The 26241-nt window shown below is 42.7% G+C and overlaps 1 protein-coding gene across 1 annotated transcript in view; it reads left to right on the plus strand.

Moving 5' to 3' along the window:
- The window catches only part of BFSP2 (beaded filament structural protein 2), a 129768-nt gene that overhangs the window by 67934 nt on the left and 35593 nt on the right, over window positions 1–26241 (plus strand). Inside the window, exons 6-7 of the mRNA XM_068545611.1 lie at window positions 1522–1742; window positions 5624–5777. Of these exons, the coding sequence (XP_068401712.1) occupies window positions 1522–1742; window positions 5624–5777 (375 nt within the window). The remainder of the gene's footprint in view (window positions 1–1521; window positions 1743–5623; window positions 5778–26241) is intronic.

Below are 26241 nucleotides of genomic sequence, written 5' to 3' on the forward strand. Positions count from 1 at the left end.
TTGTCACTTGGGCAACACACACACACACACCGATTCTGTGCCAGGCCCTGTCCTGTCGCTGAGGTTACAGAGACTAGGTTTCTGCTCTCAAAGAGCTCAGCATCTGCTAGAGGAGACATGCCCCTAAGAAGCTCAGCCCGCTATGATAAGGTCAAGGGCATGCATGTGCTTGGGTAGCTGTGAAACCCAGAGGAGGGACATCCTAACCCAGCCTGGTGGTGGCAGAGGCAAGAGGGCATCAAGGAAGTCTTCCTAGGAGAGGTGACCCTTGAGCTTGGAAGTGGGGTGAATAGGAGTCAGTCAGGTGAGGAGAAGGGGAGATACAAGCCCAGATTTGGACTTTAGACAGTGCACTGTGGCTGCTGCGGGGGGATGTAGAGGGGGAGGAACCACAGGCAGGGAGATGAGCTAGGAGGCCACGGAGGTTACCCCAGGTGAGAGGTGATAAGAATCGATCTGGGGCATTGGTGGCTGGACAAGAGGGGGCACGTATGGGAAAATGTTTCAGAATGTACAAGAGGTAGGACTCAGTAATGATTGAATTTGGGAGGGAAGCAGGATCAGGGACATATCTTTCCCCAGTTTCTAGCTCATGTGGGTTCACCAGCTGGAGCACAGGAGAGGAGGGGCCAGCAGGTTCCGAAGGAAGCCGATGGCTCCATTTTGGACACCTTGATTTGAATGGGGCCCATGGCCTGCATATATTTCCAGTAAGAACCTCAGTACCGAGTCTGCTTGGGGGAGAGATCTGTGCTGGACGCATCAACACAGGAGTCATCCACAGAGATGACCAAGCTGCGAGTGGAGTAGAGACCAACCTGCACAGCACAGCTCAGGGAGAGGAGGGGGCGAAGGGGCAGCAAGGGGCAGAGGAACTAGCAAGATGTGCTACTAAAACATAAAAAACCACAGTGAGTGTGTAGAGGCCAGAGACGTTCGTTCTGACTGTGGGAATCTGGGAGGAAGGCAGGAGGAGACAAGGAGACGGCATGCCAGCTGGAAGGTGGGTGGCAGTTCACTGAGAAGGGAGGTGGCCCAGGGGTGAGGAGTCAGGAGCAAAAAAATCCCCGAGGCGGTTCAGGGAGCAAGATTTCTTTGAAAAAACACCTGCAAACTGCCTCGCGCGTTTGTGTGTGTGTGTGTGTGTGTGTGTGTGTGTGTGTGAATCTCTCTCTCTCACTTGTCCTCTCTCATTCTCTCTCTCACTCATCTGCCTCTTCTCTCATCATTCTCTCTCATACGGCTCTCCGGTTCCTGTCTCTCTCCCCCTCCTTCTTCCTCTTCTCCCTCCCCACCTCCACCCCTGTCAGAAGGATCAGCGAATCAGACTAAGCAAGACTCTGGCCTCCCCAGGATGATTCATTACTTCCCCACTGAGCCACATCAGCCCGTCAAGGTTATCGTCCTGGGAGAAACAGACAGACCAGGCCGATGCCAGCCCCTCCCACTGCTCTGCCCATCTCCCTCTTCCAGGGCCCTGCCCATCGGCCTTGGGTCTGGACCGTATTCCCTCTCTTGTAGAAACGAGGCCTGGAGAACACCTTGCACGACGCCAGGCACTGGCACGACATCGAGCTGCAGAACCTGGGCGCGGTGGTCAGCAGGCTGGAGGCGGAGCTCAGGGAGATGCGCACGGAGGCAGAGCAGCAGCTGCAGGCCCGTGAGCACCTGCTGGCACACAAGTGCCAGATGCAGCGGGACGTGGCGTCCTACCATGCACTGCTGGACCGCGAGGAGAGCGGGTGCGTCTCTGCTCGGCTTTGTTAGGAAAGGAGTAGATACTCTTGGGTTTAAACTAGACGATTTTTCAAACACTATAGAAGTAATTAGTGTAAAAAGGAGAAATCACCTCCCAAACTTCCCAACACCCAGCCCCACTCCCACAGCCTGTGTCCTTCCAGGATTTTTCTATTCATATATACGCAAATATATAGACAAAAATATATTATGTACTTATGCATGTATATGTATATGTGTGGATGTTTGTATGCATTCATAGATGCAGACATACAGCCACACACCATAGACATACCTATATGTGTTCATGCATACTTCCTACCATACATGGTAGCGGTTAGGAATGCTTTCAGCTGCATGTAATAAAACCTAATTAGTGGAGCTATAAACCAACGCTCCGGAAACTTCAATATGCACTCAGAACATGCCAAGCCTGGGCACCTTTTTAAAATGCAGATTCTATTTCCGAAGATCTGGGGTGGGGCCTGAAACTCTGCATTTCTGACAAAACTCTCAGGTGACGCCTATACTGCTGGTCCACAGACCACACTTTGAGCAGCAAGGGCATAAACCATGTTTACCTAAGAGTTCCAGAAATGAGGTAGGCCAGGCTGCTCCGTGATGTCAGTCAGGTCCCAAGCTCATTTCATCCCTCTGATATGCCATCCCTGTCTTCATCTTTGTCACCCCCAATTGCCAAATGCCTACCACAGCTCCAGACATCATAACCAGACATCATGCATGGCCAGAAAAGGGGAGGCAAGAGGAAACAGCAGAAAGGCTTTTCCCTGCATGGCTCACTCCTTTTTTCAGTGAAGGAAGAATGTTTTGGGAAGGCTCCAACGGACTTTTCCTTCTATCTCACATGACCAGACCTACCTGCAAGGGATGCTGGGAAAGCAACTATTTAGCTTTTCCAGCCTCCATACTGGAGAGAGGCAAGAGGTTGGGAATGGCATGTATACGTCTATGTATGTATATGTGTCTATGTGGTATATATACATATATGTATACACATGCACATATATATGTAGTCTTTTTTTAATGGGTGAGGATTCCTGTGGCGTATGCATGAGTCTTGGGGCTTAGCTTCCTTGCCAGCTTTTTAAGGAAATTGAAGCCTTTATCACAATTCTATATCTTCATATTGCCCTCCAAGGTCCCTTCTGTGGCATACATTGAATGAGGAAGAGAATACATAGTAGAACAGCAGCTCTAAGAGACAACTTATCGATTACGTAGTACAACCCCTCCTGATTCCAGAGAGAATAAGAAGGCCAGAGCAGAAAAGGATTTGCCAGTGATCAAAATAGGAGGAAGAGGCAGAGCTGGACCAGAGCCTAGGTCTCCTGGGTCTCCCGTGTGCTCTGTACCATCCCTTTCTCAGAAGGCAAGAGGGCCACATGGAAGCAACCTAACCCTTGCTCTTTCAAACAAAAACATGTCATCCAGCTCCTTTCCAGCTGTCTTTTTATTGGATTGATTTCTGTTGATTATGAAAGCTAGATGTTTGTAACAAAGCTAATTTTTTCAGATACCTATGAATATCTGAGTACACAAAATCGTATTAAACAAATACAAAAAGTAACAAGATAGACTGAATTTACTTCAAGAATATAAGGACTCCATCCAGTGAGTGCCTGCTATGTGCCAGCACAGTCTTAAGCTCTATGTTATCATCATTTCTCCACAAAACCCTGCCAGAATTACATCATTATCCCCATTTCACAGACAGGAAACAAAACCTCAGAGAGCTTAAATCATTTGCCCAAGGTCACACAGCTAATTACCAGGGAGGTGGGAGTTGAAAGCCAAACTGTCTTGTTCCAAAGGCCAAATTCTTTCCATGAGACACCTGCCTTTCATACAATTCTGCTGTGATTTCTTTACTAATTTTCATCATCCATTGCTTGTCTCACTCAAACGTGTTTTTTGGGTTTTGTTTGTTTGTTTCAGCTAATGGAGAAACACCCTCTTTTCATGAAGAAAATGCTGCCTTCCTCACCGAGTGACCAACGAAGTTCCTTGAGGAGTCCCCACCCCCTCACACCCCCCAACCCGCATCTTCCCTCACCCTCCCCACCCCCATCCCAAGCTGGATTCCCTGCTGGATTCCCCAGTTGGCTCAGCTTGAGCTGAAAAGCTTCCTGGAAGTGGAGAGTGTCCTGCTGCCTGAATTCAAATAGTCTGTAGCTTGAGCAACCTCCCTTGCCCCTCTCCAAATAAATGCTTCGTGTGTGGCTTCCAGTCTGCCCACCTTGTTCAATCCACTGTCGGATGGAGATGGATATCACTTTACCTGCCTGGCCTTTCCTCATGGGGCCATTCTTAAAGGCTTCGGGAAGGGTCCTTGAGCGTGACACCATCTTCCTCGTTGTTCAAGGGTCAGCTGCTCTTGGGTTTATCAACATAAATGTGCTTCTTGGGCGAGAGTTGTGCTCATGGCAGGCAAGGTTGCCACCACTGGAGGCAAAAGCAACGTTCTTGCTAGAGAGGGGGTCTGTGTGTATCATAACCACAGGCATCACAAAGCATTTGGGTGGCTTTAACGTGCTCTTAGAGGGTAGTTATGCACAGACACACCCAGTTCACTGCTGTTAGCAGAGCACTTCTCGACCAGCTTAAAGGGAACTTCAGTTTAAATCTGTGGGGGATGAATTAGGCTGTGGTTGCCTACACTTGCAGCCTCAGAATATACTTCCAGGGTCCTTCCCCAGCCCTCTCAGGGCCCAGGCCAGCCAAATATAGTTCACGATTCCGCCACATACCCAGCCAAGAATCGCCTGCCTTCTGATTAAAACTGAAACCACCACCTGTGTCCTAGCGCAGTCTTGCATGCCTCCAAAACCACACGCGCAGCCCAGACTTAATTTCTCAGTTCTTCCCCCAAGCTTCTGTCAGTCCACCTGTCACACAGAATTGCAGACCAAAATATCCCAGCTGAGTCTCTGTCCTCACGTAAGCTGCTAATCCAGACAGGACGATGTGTCCAATATGGGCACATTGGAAGACGCCCTCCCTCAGTACCTGGGCTTCCAAATAGCTAGGGCCGACGAAAACAAACGAAATCTTATTTACCCTTAAGAAAGCTGGAAAGAGAAGCAAGGCAAGACATTAGGTCTCCTGGTTGAAATTGCTCCAGCTGCTTTCCCTTTTTGGCTTCCAGGATCAAAGAAATTGTAATAAGTCCCGTGGGCAGGACAGCTATTTACAGTTTGTATGGCACCTTTGCACAATTCCCTCTGCTGTTTGAGGCACAGAAATTATCAAGACACCACCTAACGCTGCATTTCAGCAAAGCTGCATTTCAGCAAAGCACCAATCCCCTCCGCAGCTGCACACCCCAGGGGTGCCCATGACTGAAACACTGGGTACCAGGGCCTCCCCAGAAGAGAGAGTGTGCGCCTGGCTATATCAAATGCCCATTCACTGAGGTCTGTTTCTTTTCTTTCTTTACTTGTTACAATGAATTTTTGCCCCCCAGCCAAGACCTGAATCCCTAACCTAAACACAGCTGGAGGGCCTCAGAAGGAGGTACTTCTGTGTCTGAATGGCTGTGCATTTTCCAGAACCTGGACGCTGTCTCAGCCACGGGAGGAAGGGGAGGATGGATTTGCACACCCTCCTGAGTTCCCACCAGACACACGCTGTGCAGGGCCGCACACACTCGGTCTCCTTGGCTCCGTAATCTCAAAGAGCCGCTGCCTTAAACCATTAAGTTAATCATCCTTTGGCAGGGAGAGCCCAGCAGACTGGTGCTTCCACTTCTCAGCAGTTTCTTGCTGCTTCTAATGAGGCTTCATTAACAGGTAAGAAAAGGCACTGCGGGGCCCCCCTGACTCCTCTGGGGCCTCATTTAACTCAGACTCCCTCTTACAACATCCAGTACAATTACCCTCTGGCGGCAGTTCACTGACAGGTGGCAGGGAGAACGCTGCTTGTGCCGCTCTCAAGGACAGAGCGCTTGCTCTGGGGCAGACCAGAGAAGGGCTCCCGACGGACTCCTCCGAAAGCGCAGACAGGCTCTACTTCCAGATGAGGTAACGAATTCCACTGGCCTCTGGCCTGGCTCCTGGAGCACAGTGTAAACTCCCACTGAGATTGCTAGAACATCCGCTGGATTTCAGACCAAAGTCCTTAAGTCTCACCTTCATTATCATCTATCACACTTCCAAGCACCTGCTGGTGCCCAGACATTTTGTTGGACTTTGGGGATCCCAGTAAAAAGAAGAGACAGTTTCTGCCCTGGTGGGTTTACAATCTCTTTGAGGAGTTCACATGTGCACATAAAAGGAGAAACAAAGCAAAGCAGGCAGAGCAGCACATTACACTTTGCACGACCCCTTCACATAATTCAGTTTATCGTAGGAAACATGAACATAGACATTCAGATCTGATCTCTGCTGGTTTCGGTGAGATGGTTCAGCAGGAACCATCCAGCACCATGCTGGTCTCTGATTATCTCCAAATAGCACACAAATATTTTTTCCAGATTTATTAAGATAAAATTGACATACAACACTGTATAAGTTTAAGGTATACAGCATGATGATTTGATATATTGTGAAATGATTACCACAATAAGTTAACATCCATTATCTTAAATAGAGAGCAAAAATATTTTTCTTCCTTGCGATGAGAACCCTTAGGATTCACTCTCTTAATAACTTTCATCTATACCGTACAGCAGTGCTAACTATAGTCATCATACTAACTATAACATCATGTATGTTACGTCCCTAGTACTTATTTATCATATACTAGAAGTTTATACCTTTTGACCACCTTCATCCAATTTCCCCTCCCCCCACCCCCTACCTCTGGTAACCACAAATCTGATCTCTTTTTCCATGAGTTGTTTTTTTTTTTTTAAGGTGCCACATATAAGTGAGATCATACAGTATTTGTCTTTCTGTGTCTGACTTACTTCACTTGGTATAATGCATTCGAATTCCATTCATGTTGTCACAAATGGTAAGATTTCTTTCTTTCTAATGGCTGAATAATATTCACTGTGTGTGTGTGTGTGTGTGTGTGTGTGTGTAATCTCACAACTTCTTTATCCATTATCCATCAATGGACACTTAGGTTGTTTCCATACCTTGGCTTTTGTAAATAATGAGGCTATGAACATGGGGGTGCAGATATCTCTTTCACATAGTGTTTTCATTTCCTTTGGATATAGTCCCAGAAGTGGAAATGCTGGATGATGTGGCAGTTCTATTTTTAATTTTTTGAGGAAACGCCACACTGTTTTCCGTAGCAATGGTCCCAATTTACAATCCTACAAGGGTTCCCTTTTCTCCACATCCTCTCCAGCATTTGCTATCTTTTGTCTTTTTGATGCTAACCATTTTAACAGGCATGAGGTGACATCTCATTGTGATTTTGATTTACATTTTCCTAACGATTAGTGATGTTGAGCATCTTTTCACTTACCTGTTGGCCATTCATATATCTTCTTTGGAAAAATGTTTGCATGCCCTTTGCCTATTTTTTAATTGGGTTATTTGGTTTTTTTGTTATTGAGTTGTGTGAGTTCCTTATTATGATTTGGATGTTAACCCCTTATCAGATGTATAGTTTGCAAATATTTGTTCCCAAGCCGTAGGTTGTCTTTTCTTTTGTTGATTGTTTCTTCTGCTGCACAGAAGCTTTTTAGTTTGATGTGGTCCCACTTGTTTACTTTTTATTTTGTTTCTTGTACTTTAGGTGTCATATCCAAAAAATCATTTGTCAAGACCCATGTCAAAGAGCTTTTTTCCTATGTTTTCTTTGAGGAGTTTCATGGGTTTCCATCTTGCATTTAAGTCTTTAATCCATTTTGAGTTAATTTGTGTGAGTGGTGTAAGATAAGAATCTAGTTTCATTGTTTTATGTGTGAATATCCACTTTTGCCAGTTATTGAAGAGACTGTGTTTTCTTCATTGAGTATTTTTGGCTCCCTTGTCAAATACTAGTTGACCATATATGTGTGGGTTTATTTCTGGGCTCTCAGTTCTGTTCCATTGTTCTATGTGGCTATTTTATGCCAATATCATACTGTTTTGATTACTATAGCTTGAAATCGGGAAGTGTGATGCCTCCCACTTTGTTCTTCTTTCTCAGGATTGCTTTCTCTATTCAGGATTTTTGTGGTTCCATGTAAATTTTAGAAGTGTTTTTTCTACTTCTGTAAAAAATGCCATTGGAATCTTGATAGGGATTGCATTGAATTTCTAAATGGCTTTGAGTAGTATAGACATTTTAACAATATTAATTCTTCTAATCCATGAACGCAGAATACCTTTCCATTTCTTTGTGTCTTCTTTGATTTCTCACATCAGTGTCTTATAGTTTTCTCTGTAGAGATCTTTCACCTCCCTGGTTAAATGTATTCCTAAGTATTTTATTGTTTTTGATGCTATCGTGCTATAGATATCCTTTCATAAACACATCATCTTTTTGTTTTGAGAAATGGTAAAAGAGGATGGTGCCTCTTTGGGGCAAGTCTAGCATCTTATCTGGGGTTGCTGGACTTAGAAAATAAAAATACAAGGTGCCCAGTTAAATCTGAATTTCAGATAAATAAAGAATAATTTTTAATAGAAGTATGTCCCACATATTGTTTGAGACATACATCTACTAAAAAGTTATCTGGCAGCCCTAATCATATCAGACAGAAACACTCCGTACTTCGTATCCCCGAAATAGTTATCTGACCTCAAATAATACATGAAGTTTTGTCCAGCATTCCTAGCTTGGATATTCCAACACACAAGAAGAGGAAGGGGTGACCCAGGCCATGTCCTTGCCCAGTCTTGATTGAAAACTCCGTCTCCTGACACAATAGCACAGCAGGTCCAGTCATGGTCAAGAAATTAATCTGCTAGATGAGTGATGAAATAAAGAAAACTATTTTCTCCGTGGAAGCGACTGGCTTAATTAGATCATATAGACTGGTTATTTTGAACAATAGATTGAGCAGGAACCAGAGTAGATCCCAGCATAGATGTGCTGTGCTGCAGAGTCAACAGAAAACCCAATTGTCCTGGTCATGCACAAGAGGAAATACTCCATTTTCTCCAGCTCCTCCTGAGAGTGAAAAGTAATTCACACCACAGGGAGTCAAGCTTTCAGTGTAGTTCTAGGATTGGACACAAAAGCCATGTTGCATTTTAGAGGAAAGCATTTTGCAAAGTGGGTGAGCAACAAACTACATAATTTCTTTGGACAAGTCATAGATACTTTGTTGGCTTGTTTTGTTTTCTGCAGCAAAATTCCTTATTGATGGCCTGGACCGGAAAAATGTATAAACAAGGTTCACAATTTTAAACTAAAAAGCGTACTTGGCAAAAAAGCGTACAAGTTTTTGCTAACCAGTGGCACTCTGGATGCTTTAAGAGGCAATCACAGGATGGGGGGGGCGGGTGGGGGGGTGGCAGGGATCAATAGACTAGTGGTAGGTTCAGCATCTCATCATTTAGCTACTGGTGACCAAGAGAAAAGAGGTAAGAGAAACATATAGGGTCATACACTGTCCTGGGAAAGTTAAAGAGTGGTTTTACACATTATTTTGGGAATTCAGTCTTAGCAGTTTACCTGAGCAACCATCATGCTCAGTAGTGGAAAACTCACTCCAAGATTAAATCCTCTTCCTCAATAACCATTTATGCAGCCCTGTTACATGTCACCATGGTAGGTGCCAAGGATACAGAGATGTACAAAATGTGGACTTGCCTTCAAATAATCTAGATCAGCACTGTCCAATAGAAATAGAATGTAAGCCACATATGTCATTTAAAATTTTCTAATAGTCACATTTTTAAAAGGGAGTGGGGGACAGGTGTATATATGTCAAACTAATTTTGATAACATTTCACTTAATCTCATTATATCCAAAATCCTATCATTTCAGCATGCAATTTATTAATTAGAAATTTTGCATTCTTTTGGGGTACGAAATCTTCTAATCTGGCTTATATTTTACCCCTCTAGTCCATCTCAATTTGGATACTAAGTTTTCATCAGAAGTACTTGATCTGTATTTAGCTCTCATAAAATTTATAGTTGAAAAAGTAGATTTACAAATCCAAGTTGTTCCAAACATACTTAAAAGTTTTCCAGTAAGTGAATTGAGGACCAAAAAATTGTTTTCCTTTGATGTTTACAACTATATTGACCACCTATGTTCACCTTTTTCAGAAGAGTTCATGTAACTTTGAAGCAAAAGCATGTCAATTTCAAAACCCACACCTGCCCAAGTTGAGTAAATCCACTCACTCTTGTGTCCGATTATTAATATCATGTTTAAGGAGATATTACATAAATTGCAAAATCAATTCTAAATCTATAAATATCAAAAATGAAACATGTTTCAAATTTTTCTTATAAGTTCTAGTAGGACAAATATTCTATACTGTTTCAATTTTTAAATTAAAATTTTAATTAAAATTAAACAACATTTTAGTTTGCAAGGCAGAAACAGAGACACAGATGTAAAGAACAAGATGGACATCAGATGGACATCAAGGGGAAAGAGGGGGTGGGATGAATTGGGAGATTGGGATTGACATATATACACTAATACGTATAAAATAGATAACTAATGAGAACCTGCTGTATAGCACAGGGAACTACACTTTGCTGTACAGTAAAAACAAACACAACATTGTAAAACAACTATATCCCAATTAAAAAAAAATTTTTTTTAAATTTCAGTTCCTCAGCCACAATAGCCATATTTCAAGAGCTCAATAGCCACACGTGGATGGTGGCTACCATATTGGACAGTGAAGATTAAAGTTGAGTAGAGGTGGGTGGGATGTACAATGGGCTTAACCATGAAAACAACTGAGGTCATATTTGCAAGCTTATTTGTGAGAAGTCCTGCTTTCACTTCCCCAATTATGTCTGAAGTGCCTGGCAGGCGGGTATCCCATAGTATCCTGAGTATAAATTACGTGGCTGCCATTCCGACAGTTTTGCAGCCTTCCTCCAGGTAATCCTTCTACTCCACTGCACTGCTTCTCATAACCAGCTCTTTTGGAAGGAGTTCCCCTAGCAGAGCGCTTGGCCTCCTGTGACATAGGTCTTTCATTTTATGGGCATCCCTCTCCTTTCTTTGGCCTCTTGGAAGGCGTAATGAATCAAGAGAGGCTCACATGACCTCACATCTAGCTCCCACTTGCTCAGCTGAACCATTCTGCCAGTTCCCTCTCCCTCATAGTGACTTTCTCTCCAAGGTCCCACAGCCTCTCCCTCAGTCTAGCTACATCAGGACTTACCACCAACCACTTCAGTTCCTCAGACAGATGTGAACCCCACATCTGGGCTGAATTCATATTCTTTTCTCGGCCCCGTGCAAATCAGGGTATGTGACCAGGCATCTGTTTCAATGTCCCCAGATATTTCCTAAGTTTTAAGAAACTCCTGAACTGTCAATTTTAGTTAGGGGGGCTAATCTCCCCAGAGCACAAAAGGGACCTCTAGGGAACAGGGCAGTCCAACTCCACAGGGTCTCAGCCGGACCCAGCCTGAGTGCTCTATTACATACTATGTTCATAGAACTTAAGGTATCATTGATTATAAAATGCACCATTACTGGATGTAACCCTAAGAAATAAAACCACCCCAAATGGAAGCTACTAGGAGACCCCAGATAAAGCTGAGACACTAAAGGCCTCAGTTTATGGGTAAATGAGAATATACAGAAAAGAGACAGCAAGAAAAAGACAAGCAGAGTAGGACAGCAAGAGAAGCTTCAGCCAGAGCCTGAAGCTTACACAATTTGGAGCCATCTTTAAGAAAGGAATAAAGAATATCTTTTTCTTGCAAATTTTACAAAAACAGATGAACATTTGAAGCTGTGACTCAGGCCCCTTGCAGGGCCTTGGAAGAGCAACACAAGTGAGGGGCTTGAAGTTTTAGTTTCATTGGCTTCAGGTAGATCCGTTTCTGCCCCCAAGGGACTGGTAGAAGCAAACAGAAATCCTCTGTGAATGAATTCAATTTCAATCCAACTGGAAAGCAGTAACACATCATCAACTGTTATCATATCTTGATTTCAGAGATGTTAAAGTGTGAAACAATGTGCTTCTTAGGACCAGTGAAATATGGTACTTATGAAGGAAAGTGGTAATGTAAATTTTGGCCCTGGTTTGGCTTAAACAATAACAACGACAACGATGATGATGATGATGATGATGGTACCATTTATCAAGCTCCTTCAGTGCGCCAGCCTTCTTATAATGCTTTTCTCTGCCCCCCATGAGAGTTTAGTGCCACCACCAAAGACTTGAAGATGCAGGGTGGTGGTTCCTACCTTATGCCCAACTAACTCACCTGGGTGGTCAGCGCACAGTCAGGTGGGTCAGGGAGAATGATCACAGAGTAAGCAAGTGGTGAGGGGAATCACAGCAAGATTGTAGGGGTGGTATTTTCACTGGAGCAAATCCACATAGCCCTGGCACCTGGTGTGCCTCTATTGACCTGGAAAATGCTTTTATCCCCATCCTCTCCTGTCCCTCCCAGCAGGGACAAAGGTATACATTTCCTGTCTTGCCTCCAGCCATGTCTGCTCCCCTGCGCTTGGTCATAATGTATTCTAGAAGGACCCAAGAACACCAAGCTGATCCATTACATGTTTTCATGATGCTAATGGGACTTGGTGGGCCCAAGGAGCTAGCATCTAGGTGCCTCAGTATGGTACCTTCATGCCAGATGGGGGAGATAAACCCTAAGAACATGGGTGAAGCCTCTGAGGGTCCAGTGGTCTGGGGTTGTTGGGATAGACCTTCTAAAGTGAGACACACGCTGTACTTTACACACCAGCCACCACAGGGAAAGGGGCACAAAGCTAGATTTCCAGAAGCAACACAAAGTGTATTTGTCTGTAAGCTAAACTCAGTAACCCATACGCTACAACGTTTGGGATTTGAAGATTTGTTTTCTTTTACTTATTATTCTGACATAATTTCAGACACAGAAGAGTTGAAAGAATAAATTTCAAAGAATTCCTGTATACCGTTCACTCAGATTCCACAAATATTAACATTCTAGATAGATGATGACAGATAGATGATTGATGGATAGATATAGATAGAAAGATAGATAGATAGATAACCATCCCAAAATTCTTAATGCAGTATTAAGCTTTACTAACTTCAGACGTATATATGCTACAAACTTACAAAAAATTATTTTAAAATTAAAGTATTAAAATTTCTTGTATACTTATCTAGCTCTAGAAATTCTGACTGGCAAACATTGAGACAAAAACTTTAAATTTGGGATTTATTATTTAAAATTTATAAAATTAGGTAATAATTTCTAATTAGTAGACTATTTTTTACAACGGTTTTATGTTTACAGAAAAATTGAGCAGATTGTACAGAGAGTTCCTGTATACTCTCTCTCCCACACAGAATAGTGTTCTCTATTATTAACATCTTGCATTAGTGTGGTACCTTTGTTACAATTGGTGAACCAATATTAATACATTATTATTAACTGAAGTCCATAATTTACATTAGGGTTTGCTCTTTGTGTTGTACATTCTTTGGGTTTTGATAAATGTATCCACCATAACAGTATCATACAGAATAGTGTCACTTCCCTAAAGATCCTCCTCTGTGCTCTACTTATTCATCCTTTCCCCCTCCTGGCACCCCTGGCAACTACTGATCTTTTTACTGTCTCTATAGTTTTGCTTTTACCCGAATGTCATATAGTAGGAATCATACAGCATGTAGCCTTTTCAGATTGCTTTCTTTCACTTAGCACTATGAATTTAAAGTTCCTGCATGTTTTTTCATGGCTTGATAGCTCATTTCTTTTTATTACTGAATACTATTCCACTGTATGGATGAAATATGGTACACCAATTTGTTTATCCATTCATCTATCTCATCTATTGAAGGAAATCTTGGTTGCTTTCAATTTGGGGCAATTATGAATATGCTACAGACATCTGTGTACAGATTCTGTGTGGACATAAGTTTTCAACTCATTTGGTTGGAATATTATGTATTACTTTAAAATACATGCTTTGGTTTTATATAGTATCAGTTCTCTATACTAGAAAACATGCAATTGTTAGCACAGCTACACCCTTTCTCTTTTTCTTTCTCTTTCCCTCTTAGTTTTTTTTTTTTTTTTTTTTTGGTTCACGTCATTTTTACTTAATCAAGGTTTGTAGAATTCACATTCTTTTCTGAAACTATAATTCCTTTTGTTGTCCAGCCTTGGTCTGTCTATATTTAAATGAACTATGATTACTTTAACCACAGCTTTGTCATTCTTGGATTCTTTATTGTGTTTCATCTCCTGGTTAAATAGATTTATCTTTAATGAATTTTCCAAAAAGTGCTGATGGCTGATGGGTACTTGACTTCCTGACTTACTTCATGTTTGAGCATGTCTGACCGATTCTGTTACATTTGGATAAGAATTGACTAGGTACAGTGTTTCTGGGTCACACATTGTTTCCCTCAGAACTTGGCTGACTTTACTTCATAGTCTTTGGCTTGGACTGTTATGAAAAAGTCTAAGGCCAGGGGGCTTCCCTGGTGGCGCAGTGGTTGAGAATCTGCCTGCTAATGCAGGGGACATGGGTTCGAGCCCTGGTCTGGGTAGATCCCACATGCCGCGGACCAACTAGGCCCGTGAGCCACAACTACTGAGCCTGCACGTCTGGAGCCTGTGCTCCACAACAAGAGAGGCCGCGATAGTGAGAGGCCCGTGCACCGCGATGAAGAGTGGCCCCCGCTTGCCACAACTAGAGAAAGCCCTCGCACAGAAATGAAGACCCAACACAGCCAAAAATAAATAAATAAATTAATTAATTTTTTTAAAAAAGTAACAAATGTTCAAGTACAATTGGTGTCTTTAAAAAAAAAAAAAAAAACAACTCTAAGGCCAGCCTAACTCCTACCTCTTCTTCCTGGACACCTGAATAATTTTCCTCCATTATTTCAAGTTCTTAAATAAATCAGAATGTAGATCTGCTTTAATCACCATCACTCTTAATCAGTTTTTCCAAGTATGTGATATGCCCTTTCTGACTAAAAATTTTATTCTTCTTTCATTTCAAGGCAACTTTTTTGTATTACATCTTTGAATATTTTTTCTGTTCCATCTATGAGAGTCTCTACTTCAAAGCCATCAAAGGGTCATCTTTGCCCTCTTCAATACTATCATCTCCTGTCTAATTTTAAAAATTTTTTTCTCCTTTTCTCTGCATTTATTCTGATTATCTCAAGACTCCCCAGCAAAATTTGACTTTCAGCTACATCTATTCATAACTATATTGGGTTTATTTATTACATATTAATAGTATTAACTTTTATTTAGCTCTGCAATATCCTCTTCAACCCATTCTGCTGTCTTGCTGATTATCTCATAGATATTATCATATTAAATTAAGAATCTACATGTTCTTTTAGTGCAAAGCACTTATGGAGAATACGCCCCAGGTTAAGGGTGATATTTTCTTCCATGCTGGTATCTTTCTATGTTGTTTATATCTGAATCATTTATTCAACATAGATTTGAGTACCTACTACTGTAAGACAGGGTTTTGGTCTCTGGCAATACCACAAAACAGAAAAAGTTCTTGCTTTCATGGTACTTTTGTTGTGTGGGCGTGTTTGTGTGTGTACATAGAGTGTGTCTGTGTATTTGGGTTTGCTATGATATGTTTATGTAATAACTACATCATTTTTTGCCATTTTACTGATAGTTAACCTGGGCTGTGCTACCCAGATCTTTCATTTCTCTAATGAAGTGAGATTGAATTTACCTTGGCATTTATTGTTTTCCTGTTCTCTGGAACCGGTTTGAATTCCCTTTAGGGCTTCAGATTAAATTATCCATGTTGATTTTAATCTACTTTTCTGTAGCCTGAGGATAAAATTGTTGCGATTAAATTTATGGACTTCAACCTTACAAATGGGAATTCAGTTTGTTGTCATAACAAACTTTTCTTTATAAACTTAATTACAAATTATATAACCGCATTTTCAAAAAGTTGGAAAAGAATAAAGCCACCTCTATATGATTCTATTGGACAACAATTTATATGTTTTTTGTTTGTTTGTTTGTTTTAGTAACTGGACCATTACCTAAAAATGAAAAAGCTGAGGAACCAACAAAAGGAGCCCACGGTCTCCATGGTAACCTATAAGAACATGCATTACATGACTCTGAAAATCCCTTATTGACTCTTTAGGAGCAAACCACTAAGCTTTTTTCCAAACGACTGAGCAATCCTGAAGGTATTCCATATCTTGGTTGTATTTCATCACAAAAATAACCATATGTATAATTATGATTCATGTGCAAGTGTAATTTCATTTCTGTCCAAACTGGAAATACAGCTTCCATGTTCTCCTTTGTCTTCCTCTCAGTCAAGAATCACGTTGATTTCTTGGGTGGAATGGGAAGGAATGGTGTCAAGTATCAGAAATGAAATATGTCCTCTCTAGATTGTCTCCAAAACCAGAGAAGAAGGCAAGAGGCAGGAACTTTGGCAAATTCAACAAACACAAAATTGCCTTAAAGTATTCACAAAGAAACTTTTCAAGGACTGACTCTCAAGGGAACCAAATACAGAATGATAATACCAACTCAGACTAAAGAACACTCTTGCCTCCAATCATAAAATGTATCTCTGAGTTTCCTGGCAGCCAGGACAAAAAGGAAAATAAAATAGGTGTCATACTTCTTTTTGCCTTATAAATGAATGTTTTGCAGATTATTGCAAGACTCCAAATTTTTCCCATCTTTGCACTCTGAAAGGACAATTTTTACATGGATCTTTATGTATAGGATCATGAACAATGGAATAGACAACATTCTCAAAACGTAAGGAGAGATCTACTTACGTCTTCTATGATTCCAGATATGAAGACAATAAAGAAAGATGTAGTTTTATAAAGTCAATGCCACAAAAGGAATTCTTCGAAGTCCTGTCTAGATTAATGAATCCCTTGTGCGGTTTTCTTCTTACTCAGTGTTCTATTTTCCACTGCTCCTGCCTCTGTGCACTTTCTGTGATTCTGTTTCTCTCTTGGGCATGAAAGCCTCATCTGTTACAAGCCATTGTTCAACAAACCATTCTGACAGCCAGAAGAGAATGAGTAAGCTGTTGTCAGAAGCAGGTCATGGTGAAAGCAGGAAGCAGGAACCATTCTTCCACTGACGCTCTCTCACCTCTGCATGGCCCTTATATCTGCCACCCGTGGTGGGACCTCACTGATCTCTGGACTTACAACTTCCCACTGCCATATCCCTGTCTAGGCTCACCTCTCAAATATTGCCACAGCTTTACCTCCTCTCTCTTTGTTTTTTTAAACTAGTTTATTTTCATTGAGGTATAGCTGATTTACAACGTTGTGTTAGTTTCAGGTGTACAGCAAAGTGATTCAGTTATATATACATATATATCTATTTTTTCAGATTATTTTCCCTTATAGGTTATTACAAAATATTGAGTTTAGTCCCCTGCACTATGCAGTAGGTCCTTGTTGGAGATTACCTCCTCTCTTTATTTTCTCTCTGTCTTCAGGGCTGGGTGAAGCAACAAAAGGAAATTATGTATATCAATCCAGGTTCAATCAGGGAAGCAGAACCGCAGTGAGCTCTGGGATAACGGATTTGGAATTAGACCTTATACAATGACGGGAGGAGCTTGGAAGTGGAGGTCAGAAAGGAGGAGTGAGATGAGAAAGTCGCCAGCATGTCAATCAAAGAAGTACATCCGCTGTTGAAGTGGGATGAGAAGGGGAAGCTGATGGAGAAACGTGTACGAAGCTGAGCCTGTGTGGGCTGTGGGTCCACAGCATCTGGTGATGGGCCTGGGGCTGCCGGTGGTCATCAGGGACAGCACTTGGATAGAAGAGCTAGTCTCAGAGCTCAGGAGGGCCAGGGCGAGCCAGAACGCGCTGGCACCTCTCCACCTGTCACTGCCTCTAACCATGATGACATCCAAGAGTAATGCCTTCTGCTTCTCTTCCACCTCCCAAATTTGGTGCAGGTTCCTCTATTGGCCAACTCTAACCTGAAACCATACAGGAAAGGGGATTCTGGAAACATAGTTCCCAGTTAACCAAGTTGACAATAGAACAATCCAGCAGAGTATGTTTAGGTTAATTCACACAGAGTCGCAAATGCCTGATACTCTCTGCGAACGGCTCTGAGAAGGGTACTTTCCAGTGAAGCTTTCAGGGGTCTCAGGCACTGGCAGGCCAGTGATGAACATCCTGGGCTGGGGGATAAGATAGCTTCCTGCTGCCCTCGTTACTTGCTCCAGGGCTTTGCAACGTCTCCATCACCAAACCCCTGATCAGATACGACAGTAAACCTAGACTCAGGAGGACTGGGATCGTAGCCCAAAGAAACCCACTACAAACTCATGATTTATTTAAAGTCTTCTCTTTTATCTCTATTATTCCTGCAAATCCTGTGTCTTACTTTGCTAGTTTCAGTATCAAAATAAATTTTAAGTTACTTACTGGATACATGTCTTAATTTTTTTCTCCTCTAACCATTCCCTTACATGCAAGGAGATGCACGCATTCATCCTGTGGCTTCAAAAGCCCCGACCACACCACCATGTAACCCCTGGGAAGTGCATACCCAAAACTGAGGAACATCGGCTTTCCCTTGAAAAGTGGCTCAGCTAATCAGCCACTTCCCTGCTTCAAACGTCCAAAGACTCCTGACTGATCTCAGGATCAAGTCCAACCTCCCTAGCCCAGCATTCAAGGCCTCCATGGTCTGGGATCACCCGCTTCTCCTGCCTCTCAGCACCCACTCTTACCTCCTGAAGACTCCCTTCCAGCACTTTCCTCAGGGTCCCTGACCACCCTGTGATCCTGCTGCTTCCGTACCCTTCCCCGTGCTGTTTCCTTTCCTCTGCCCCACTTCTTTGCCTGAAGAAATCTTCCTCAAGCCTCAAGACCCCACTCATATGCCTGTCACATCCCTGAAGCATCCCCCCCTCCTTCTTTGTTTGCACCATTAGTGCCACGGCTTCCACTCCATTACCTGTTAGCATTTTGTCTGGCTTCCCAGGTGGGCTGTGAGTGCCTCAAGGCAGACACTGTCAGAAGCCTACCCAACAGCCATGCCCCTCCTTGCAGACAGAAGACCAATCATATTTGGAGAAATTACGATTAGGCTAAACCAGTCATGGCAATCCCATAGTCCTCTGCCAGTGAGTGACATAAGCTTGGGCACGTGGCTCATTTCTGGTCATTAGGGTGTAGAGAAGAGATACCAGAGCATGTGCTCTCTCTCTCTTTCTTTCTCTCTCTCCCATGTAGGACACAGCAGGAAGGCAGCCGTCTGCCTGCCAGGAAAAGAACTCTCACCAGAAACTGAACCCTGCCAAACCTTGACCTTGGACATTCAGTCTTCAGAACTACGAGAAAATGAATTTCTGTTGGTTAAGCCAACAAGTCTATGGCATTTTGTTATAGCAACCCCAGCTGCTAGTTGATAATGCTTAAATAGCTGAGATTTGCTAAGTGCTTGCCATATGCTAGACACCGGTCTAAGTATTTTTTAAGCACCAATTCATGTAATATTCACAACTTTCCAGTGAAGTAGGTACAATTACGATCTTATCCATCATACAGATAAGAATCTGAGGCACAGAAAGGCTGAGTACTTGGCCTTAAATCATGAAGCTGACAAGTAGCAGAACTGGGATTTGAACAGAGGTCGTCTGGCTATGCATTCACACTCTCAACCTCCATAGTATTCTACCGCTTCTCAAGGGCTGGCCTTATCTGATTCCTCTCACAATTCTCCAAGACCAGCACAGCGCCTGACCCTTGGTAAGGCATTTATTGAGCGCTGATGTTCTAGGCAATCTGCCAAGCTTTGTCAACAACCATCAATTTCAGCCTCACAACAAGCCTATCAGCATGGAGGCTGAGAGTCCTGTTTGCCCAGGGCTGAGGGGGTTCATGGGATGCAGGACTTTCTATTTAAAACTGGGATGAGTTGGTCACCTTACCTATTAGGTCAGTTCAAGGCTGCATTATGACTTTCGTTGCCCCAGGAACTTTTGCTTTCGAGGGCCCCTCCCACCGTAGTAGATTTTAGTGGGCCCTAAAAAGTTCATTTTTTTATGATATGAGAAAAAAATGTAAAATGTTTTCTTCAAGTCTAAAGGGTCATTTTCTTCCTTCTGATTTTAAAAGAAATCAAACATTTTAGTAGGCTCCTAAAAATACCATGTGCCCCAGTCATCGTGCCCACATCCTCCCAGGCCTAACAATGTGTTGGCCCTGAGCCATATTCTGTCCTAATTCCCATTTCACAGAGAGTTTAAGTAATTGCCCAATAATCATACATCTAGAAAAGTTATGGAGCCAGGATTGGAATAATTCTGTCTAACTCCAGAGCCTGTGGTTTTCACTGCTCTATCAGTGTTTTCAAACATTTTCGTTGGTGACTCCGAATAAGAAATAAGTTTTACAGCACAGTGCAGTACTCACACTCTCACACACACACACACACGCACACAGAGGAATCAAAAGGTGCATGTAACAATATTTATCCTTACCGCATATAATTCGTGCTGATTTATTCTATTCTATTTTATTTGGTTCTATTTCATTTTTTTAAAGGCCAATTGCAGCCCAACAGAGTTCAGGACCCATCAATATGTTGTGACCCACAGCTTGAAAAACCCTGCACTCCTCTCTAATACCATTAATAAATATTTGTAGAAAGAATGTCTTGGGTGTAGAGACAGAATAAGGACATCACCCAACATAAATATTTTCAGCCAAATAACTATCAGTTTCATCTGTCTCTTTAACAACTGAAATAACATGAAAAGGAAACATGTGTTATTTTAGAAACACAATGCCAGTGGCTGAACATTTTAAAGTATCTGCTTCCTAGAAAGAATGTGGTGAGAGCTTTGATTTTACATGGCTTTGTCTTGAATAAGTCTTAACTCTCAGCATTCCATTCTTCTTAAGACAGGGCATGAGAATGTGCTTCCCAAAACTCATGAATCCAGGGGCTAAAATGAGACAGCTCACTCTCCTGTGTCTGTGTATGCCTGTTTCCTCCTTGAATCATCAAACATGAGCCTTTCACCAGTTTCCTTAACTGTGTGCTAGGGGAAAATGTGAATTTCAAGCTGGCTAGCTGGATAAATAATGGTTACTAAACTAGATCAAAAATAAAGATGAAGCCATGTAAATAAGCTATTGGGCTAATTTTCAATCATTCTGAAGCCTGTAGGACTTCTGAACCCCTAAACAAAGATGTTAATACTACTGGTATTAATTAGAAATCCTCAAGTGACACTGAGGGGCTGGTGCTCCTGTCTTTCTACATTTGGGGACTCTTCTCGATAATGAAGAACCTTCATTCACTAAGACCCTCTGATATCTAGCTGTACACTCAATGTCCAGATTGGCCCTGGGTACCAAATAGCAGCTGGTCGCTGATGGATGGACAAAGACCTACATGAAGGAGTGCAGGAGTGTTAGCACAACCTCAAATTAAGGAAGTTCAGAGCAAGGAGCTGTAAAACCCAATCTCTCAGAGTGGGGGTGGTGAGGCAAGAAGGATCCTAGTGGAAGGCAAGTAGGGGGCATAAGTTCTGTCAGTCTTGGTGTCGAGCCTGCAATATGATAGTAGCAATAGCCTTCACTTTTCTGACCCTTAGTTTCCTCAACAGTAAATTGAGGTGTCTCCACGCAATGACATTAAATGTTCCTTTCAGCTTTCAAATTTCAGAATTTCCAGATCTGAACACTGAAGGTCCTAGCTTGGAAAATTTAACATTAGAAAGAGGTCCTCATGCCCAAAGAGATGGGGACCTATACTCACATCTTCATTGGATGGCACTGCTTTCCTGGGGCTGGGCTTAGGAATCCCAGTTCCTTCACTGATTTGCCAGCTAACCAAGGAAAAGCCCCAACATGCCCTGTATCCTTTAATGTTCCTAATTATAGGTACAATTGGGCCAGGCATTCTTCTTGTGCATGATCTCATTTTGTCCTCACAGCAGCCTGTGAAGTAAGGACCTCTATGCTATAGACTCCCACCTAGGGAGATTTCATTTTCTCTTTTTGCTGCTCTTTTCCTACTCCCAGCTTTCAAGATCCTGACCCCCTGAATTCACGTACACTTCCTCCCTCTTGATTACAGTGACTATGGAAATCTCACGAGATTCTATTACTTAATCCTCTGGTATTTGTTATGCAAGCTTTACTATGTAGTTCCTTGTGTTCAGTTATTCTTGTTGGTTTGGGAATTTGACCTGTGGTATTTGCTCCTCTTCATAGCATATGCTGCCAGTTTTTTTGAATGATTTTAAAATTAGAAGCCTTAATGGATTCCTCACCTTTGCACCTTGTCGGAGAGGCTTTCTGCAGCGTCAGTGTGGCTCACCTCACCCCTCCCTGAGAACCACCTCACCCACCTTCAGGAAGGGGACTTGGCAGCCATTTTGTCACCAGTGACCTGTCCATCCCTGACCATAGCTGACTGGGCCAAGGATGGACATCTGACTGAAGATCAGTCAGTCTTCTCCCAAAAATGTAAATTGGGCCTAAAGTAAGTGAGTCCATTTCCGTTGGTTCCTTGACTGAAAGATAGGCCAGCTCAGGAGCTGTGGGTGGGCAGAGAAATCTAGAAAGCTGGTCTACTGAGGGGAAGACAGGAAACAGACGTGCAGAGAGGAGGAGAGACAGAGAACTCCCAGCTTTGGAGACTGAGTAAGATCTCTACCTTGGCTCTCAGAGTGTATAGGGCTCCTGTTCAAGGCCTTGGCAGACTCTGTTTCCTGTGGGTCTCAGGAAAGACCTGTATGCTCTAGAAAACTTACACTATTTGTTTTAACCTAGCTTCCATTTGACCAAGACCTACATTACTGCCCTGCCCACCAGTTATCCTTTAACACTAGGCACAAATATCCCCTGCTCTGAAATGCCTTCCCTGACCCTTCCTCAGAGTGACCATTCCTGCTTAGGATTCCTGTACTATCATAGTCCCCCTATATACTACCACAGTCCCCATGTGTACAACCACAGTCCCCCTGTATACTACCGCAGTCCCCCTGTACACTAAAACAGTCCCCCTGTATACTACCACAGTCCCCCTGTACACTAAAACAGTCCCCCTGTATATAACCACAGTCCCCCTGTGTACAACCACAGTCCCCCTGTATACTACCACAGTCCCCCTGTGTACAACCAAAGTCCCCCTGTATACTACCACAGTCCCCCTGTGTACAACCAAAGTCCCCCTGTATACTACCACAGTCCCCCTGTGTACAACCACAGTTCCCCTGTATATTACCACAGTCCCCTATACACACCCACAGTCCCCTGTATACAACCAACGTCCCCCTACACTGCACAGGCCCCCTGTACTACCACAGTCACACTCTTATCACTGCCCTTGGGCCCATGAGCATCATCTGATTCCTCATCTACTAGACTTGAGCCCTCACATGATAGTGACAGTGTCCCCTTCAAGCCCCTTCTCTTATGCTTAGAACAGCACCTGGTACCTAGTAGGTGCTATACAGATCTTTTTGAATGAATGAAACAGTGTGACAATGAATTTATGAGGGGGGAAATCACTTGACTATTATTCAATGACTGTCATTCAACACTGCACGTTTCAAATTTTTTTCAGCTGCTTGTGAGAGTTAGACACAAGCCCGGTGCTTCTTGTCCTGTCACCAGTGTGTCCCAGCACCCCACACAGTGCCATGTAGAGTGGACACTCAATAAATGTTTGTTGAATGAATGAATGAGTTAGTAGATATGGGAGGAAAGAGACGTGGGTGGGGGGGTTGGGCTGCAAAGAATCTTAAACCTTCACATCCTGTAAATCCTTGCCCATGGATGGTAATTTTCTAAAAACTATTCATAATTGTTGCCCTTTTATTTGCATTCCTTGTTAAAGAAAGCCTACAGAAGGAAATGCAGTGCTCTCATCAGAAAGAGTGCTAGACCACTGGTTGCCTGACTCCTATCCCTGTACCGCATTCCTGAGCAAAGGCAGATGGTCCCCCGGAAGTTCTGCTGTTTGCCCTTCCTCTTCATCATCTCAGGGAAGATTTCATTTCTCTGACAGTAACTCACCTTTCCTGCTGAGGAGGTCTCCTCTCTGTCTTTCTCTGTCTCGCTCTCTCACCCTGCCCTTCCTCCTTCTGATGAGACCAGGCCCTGAATTCCTTCCCCCACTTCTCACCATCCATTCTGACCAGGAGCTCCTAGTAAATTCTTTGCCCTGGTTCTGGCTGAGGCAGGAAAAAAGAAGGAAGTGTGACCAAGAATTCCCATAACAGATGTTTATGGGAATGAGTGTCCATGATGTGTCTTGCATATTCTGGTGTTACTGGGCATACAGACTAAGAGTCCACAGTCCCTGTCATCAAATAACTTAGTTTTATGGAGAAAATAGATATTCAATTCCCATGGAATTAAGAACACTACCCTTCCCCCAAAGACGTGGCTAAATGGGATTTTAAAGTGATCTCTCAAGTAGTTATGGATATATGCACAGATTTAGATAAATTTAGACACATCTAGGATGTTTGTAACAGCCTGATATACATATTAGTTTGCTAGGGCTGCCATAACAAAAGCCCACAGACCGAATTGCTTAAACAATAGAAGTTTATTTTCTCACAGTTCTGGAAGCGAGAACTCCAAGATCAAACTGTCAGCAGATTTGGTTTCTTCTGAGACCTCTCTCCTTGGCTTGCAAATGGCCACCATCCCACACATGGTCTTTCCTCTCTGTGCACAAGCTTCCCTGGTATCTCTTTATGCATCCAACTTTCCCCTTCTTTTAAGTACACCAGTCAGATTGGATTAGGGCCCAGTCTAACAGGCTACGTTTAACTTAATCACTTCTCTAAATGCCTATCTCTAAATACAATCACATTCTGAGGTACTGGGGGTTAGAGCTTCAACATATGAATTTTGGGGGGACACAGTTCACCCCATAACAGTATATAGTAGCTAAACACATTAGAACCAACTGACCTATCTAATGATAGGATAATGGTTAAACTCATTCAGCAAATATATACTGAGAGCTTGCAGGGCCAGGTACTGCACTGGGTGCTGAATGCCTGTCCACAGTCGAGTGGGAGCAGAGGGTTGATAGACAAATCATAAGAGAGGCAGCAAAGTATGGTACTCATGTGCACAGACTCTGGATGTAGACTTCCTTGCTCCCCCACTTACTAGCTGGATGACTGGGCAAGCTGTTTGACCTCCTGTACCTCAGTTTCCTCATCTGTAAAATAATAGCACTTACCTCACAGGTCTGTTTTGAGAATTAAATATTTATAAAGTACTTAGAATAGTAGCTGGCACATAGCACTATGAGTGGTAAATAAGTAAATTGGTGAACATCCACATGAGTCTGGCATTGAAAATGAGGTCTGTGGTAGATTGCATTATTGGCCCCAATTTTACCTTCCTCCTTGTATCCAGGCCCTTTGCCATGTAACTCTGCAATTCCTCCACAAATGGTGGAGTCTGTTTCTTTGCCCCTTCACTTTGGGCTGGCCCATGTGACTTGTTCTGGCCAATGGGATGTTAGCAGATGTGAAATTAGTAGAGATTTGAAGTGTGCCAGTGGGGTGAGTCCCCTGTGTTTCTCTCATAATCGTGAGAACATGTTGGAACTAGCCTGCTGATCCCAGGGGCAGGATGGAGACATACAGACCAGAGTCACCCCAACTGACCTGAAAACACTTAAATGAGAACTAATGTTAACTGTGTGTGTACTGAGAATTTGAGATCACTTGTTACCCAGCAGTAACTGACTAACAGGAGGTTGACTGACATTATTACATGACATGAGGAAATGTTCCCAATAAATTACATGATGGCAAAAGAAGATTACAAAATAATTCATACAGTAAGATCTTATTTTGTATTTTAAATAAATTTGTGTATTTTATAAATATAAAAATATTTACCAAAATGTTAAAAATATAAAAAATATAAACCAAAATGTTAGTCAGTGGTTATCACTGATGGGTGGTAATTTTTATTTTGTATGTGTTTTTTTCTATGCTTTAAGTAAGCTAAATGACCACATTTAGATTTTGTTTTTAGAGTGTGAAACATTACTTGAGAAGATATCTAAGCGGATGGAGAGATGAATGGTAGCCGGGTAGATGGAAGCAGTCCCTCCCTGGTGCCTGTTCTCTCATCCCAGACTTTGGTCTGGATTCTTATGTGGTAACCAAACACACACTGCAGTGGGGCCGCACAGAATGTCTGTGATTGTAGGAGTCTGAAAAATGATTTGTAAGATAGCCTTTCAAGACAACTTGTTAAGATTCTTCGAGGCCCTCTGAAAGAATCCTGTAGGGCTTGGAACATCGTGTTTAAATGCATTTGGACACATGCCAGGTCAGGGTGAAATTAGAGGTTAGCTTTTAGTTTAAGAACAAAACAAGAGAAGGCCTGAGGAACAAGTTGAAATATCTGCTCTGCTTGCAACAATTACTTC

The sequence above is a fragment of the Eschrichtius robustus genome, chromosome 6, assembly GCF_028021215.1.
Source record: "Eschrichtius robustus isolate mEscRob2 chromosome 6, mEscRob2.pri, whole genome shotgun sequence".
In the NCBI taxonomy this organism is placed as follows: Eukaryota; Metazoa; Chordata; class Mammalia; order Artiodactyla; family Eschrichtiidae; genus Eschrichtius; species Eschrichtius robustus.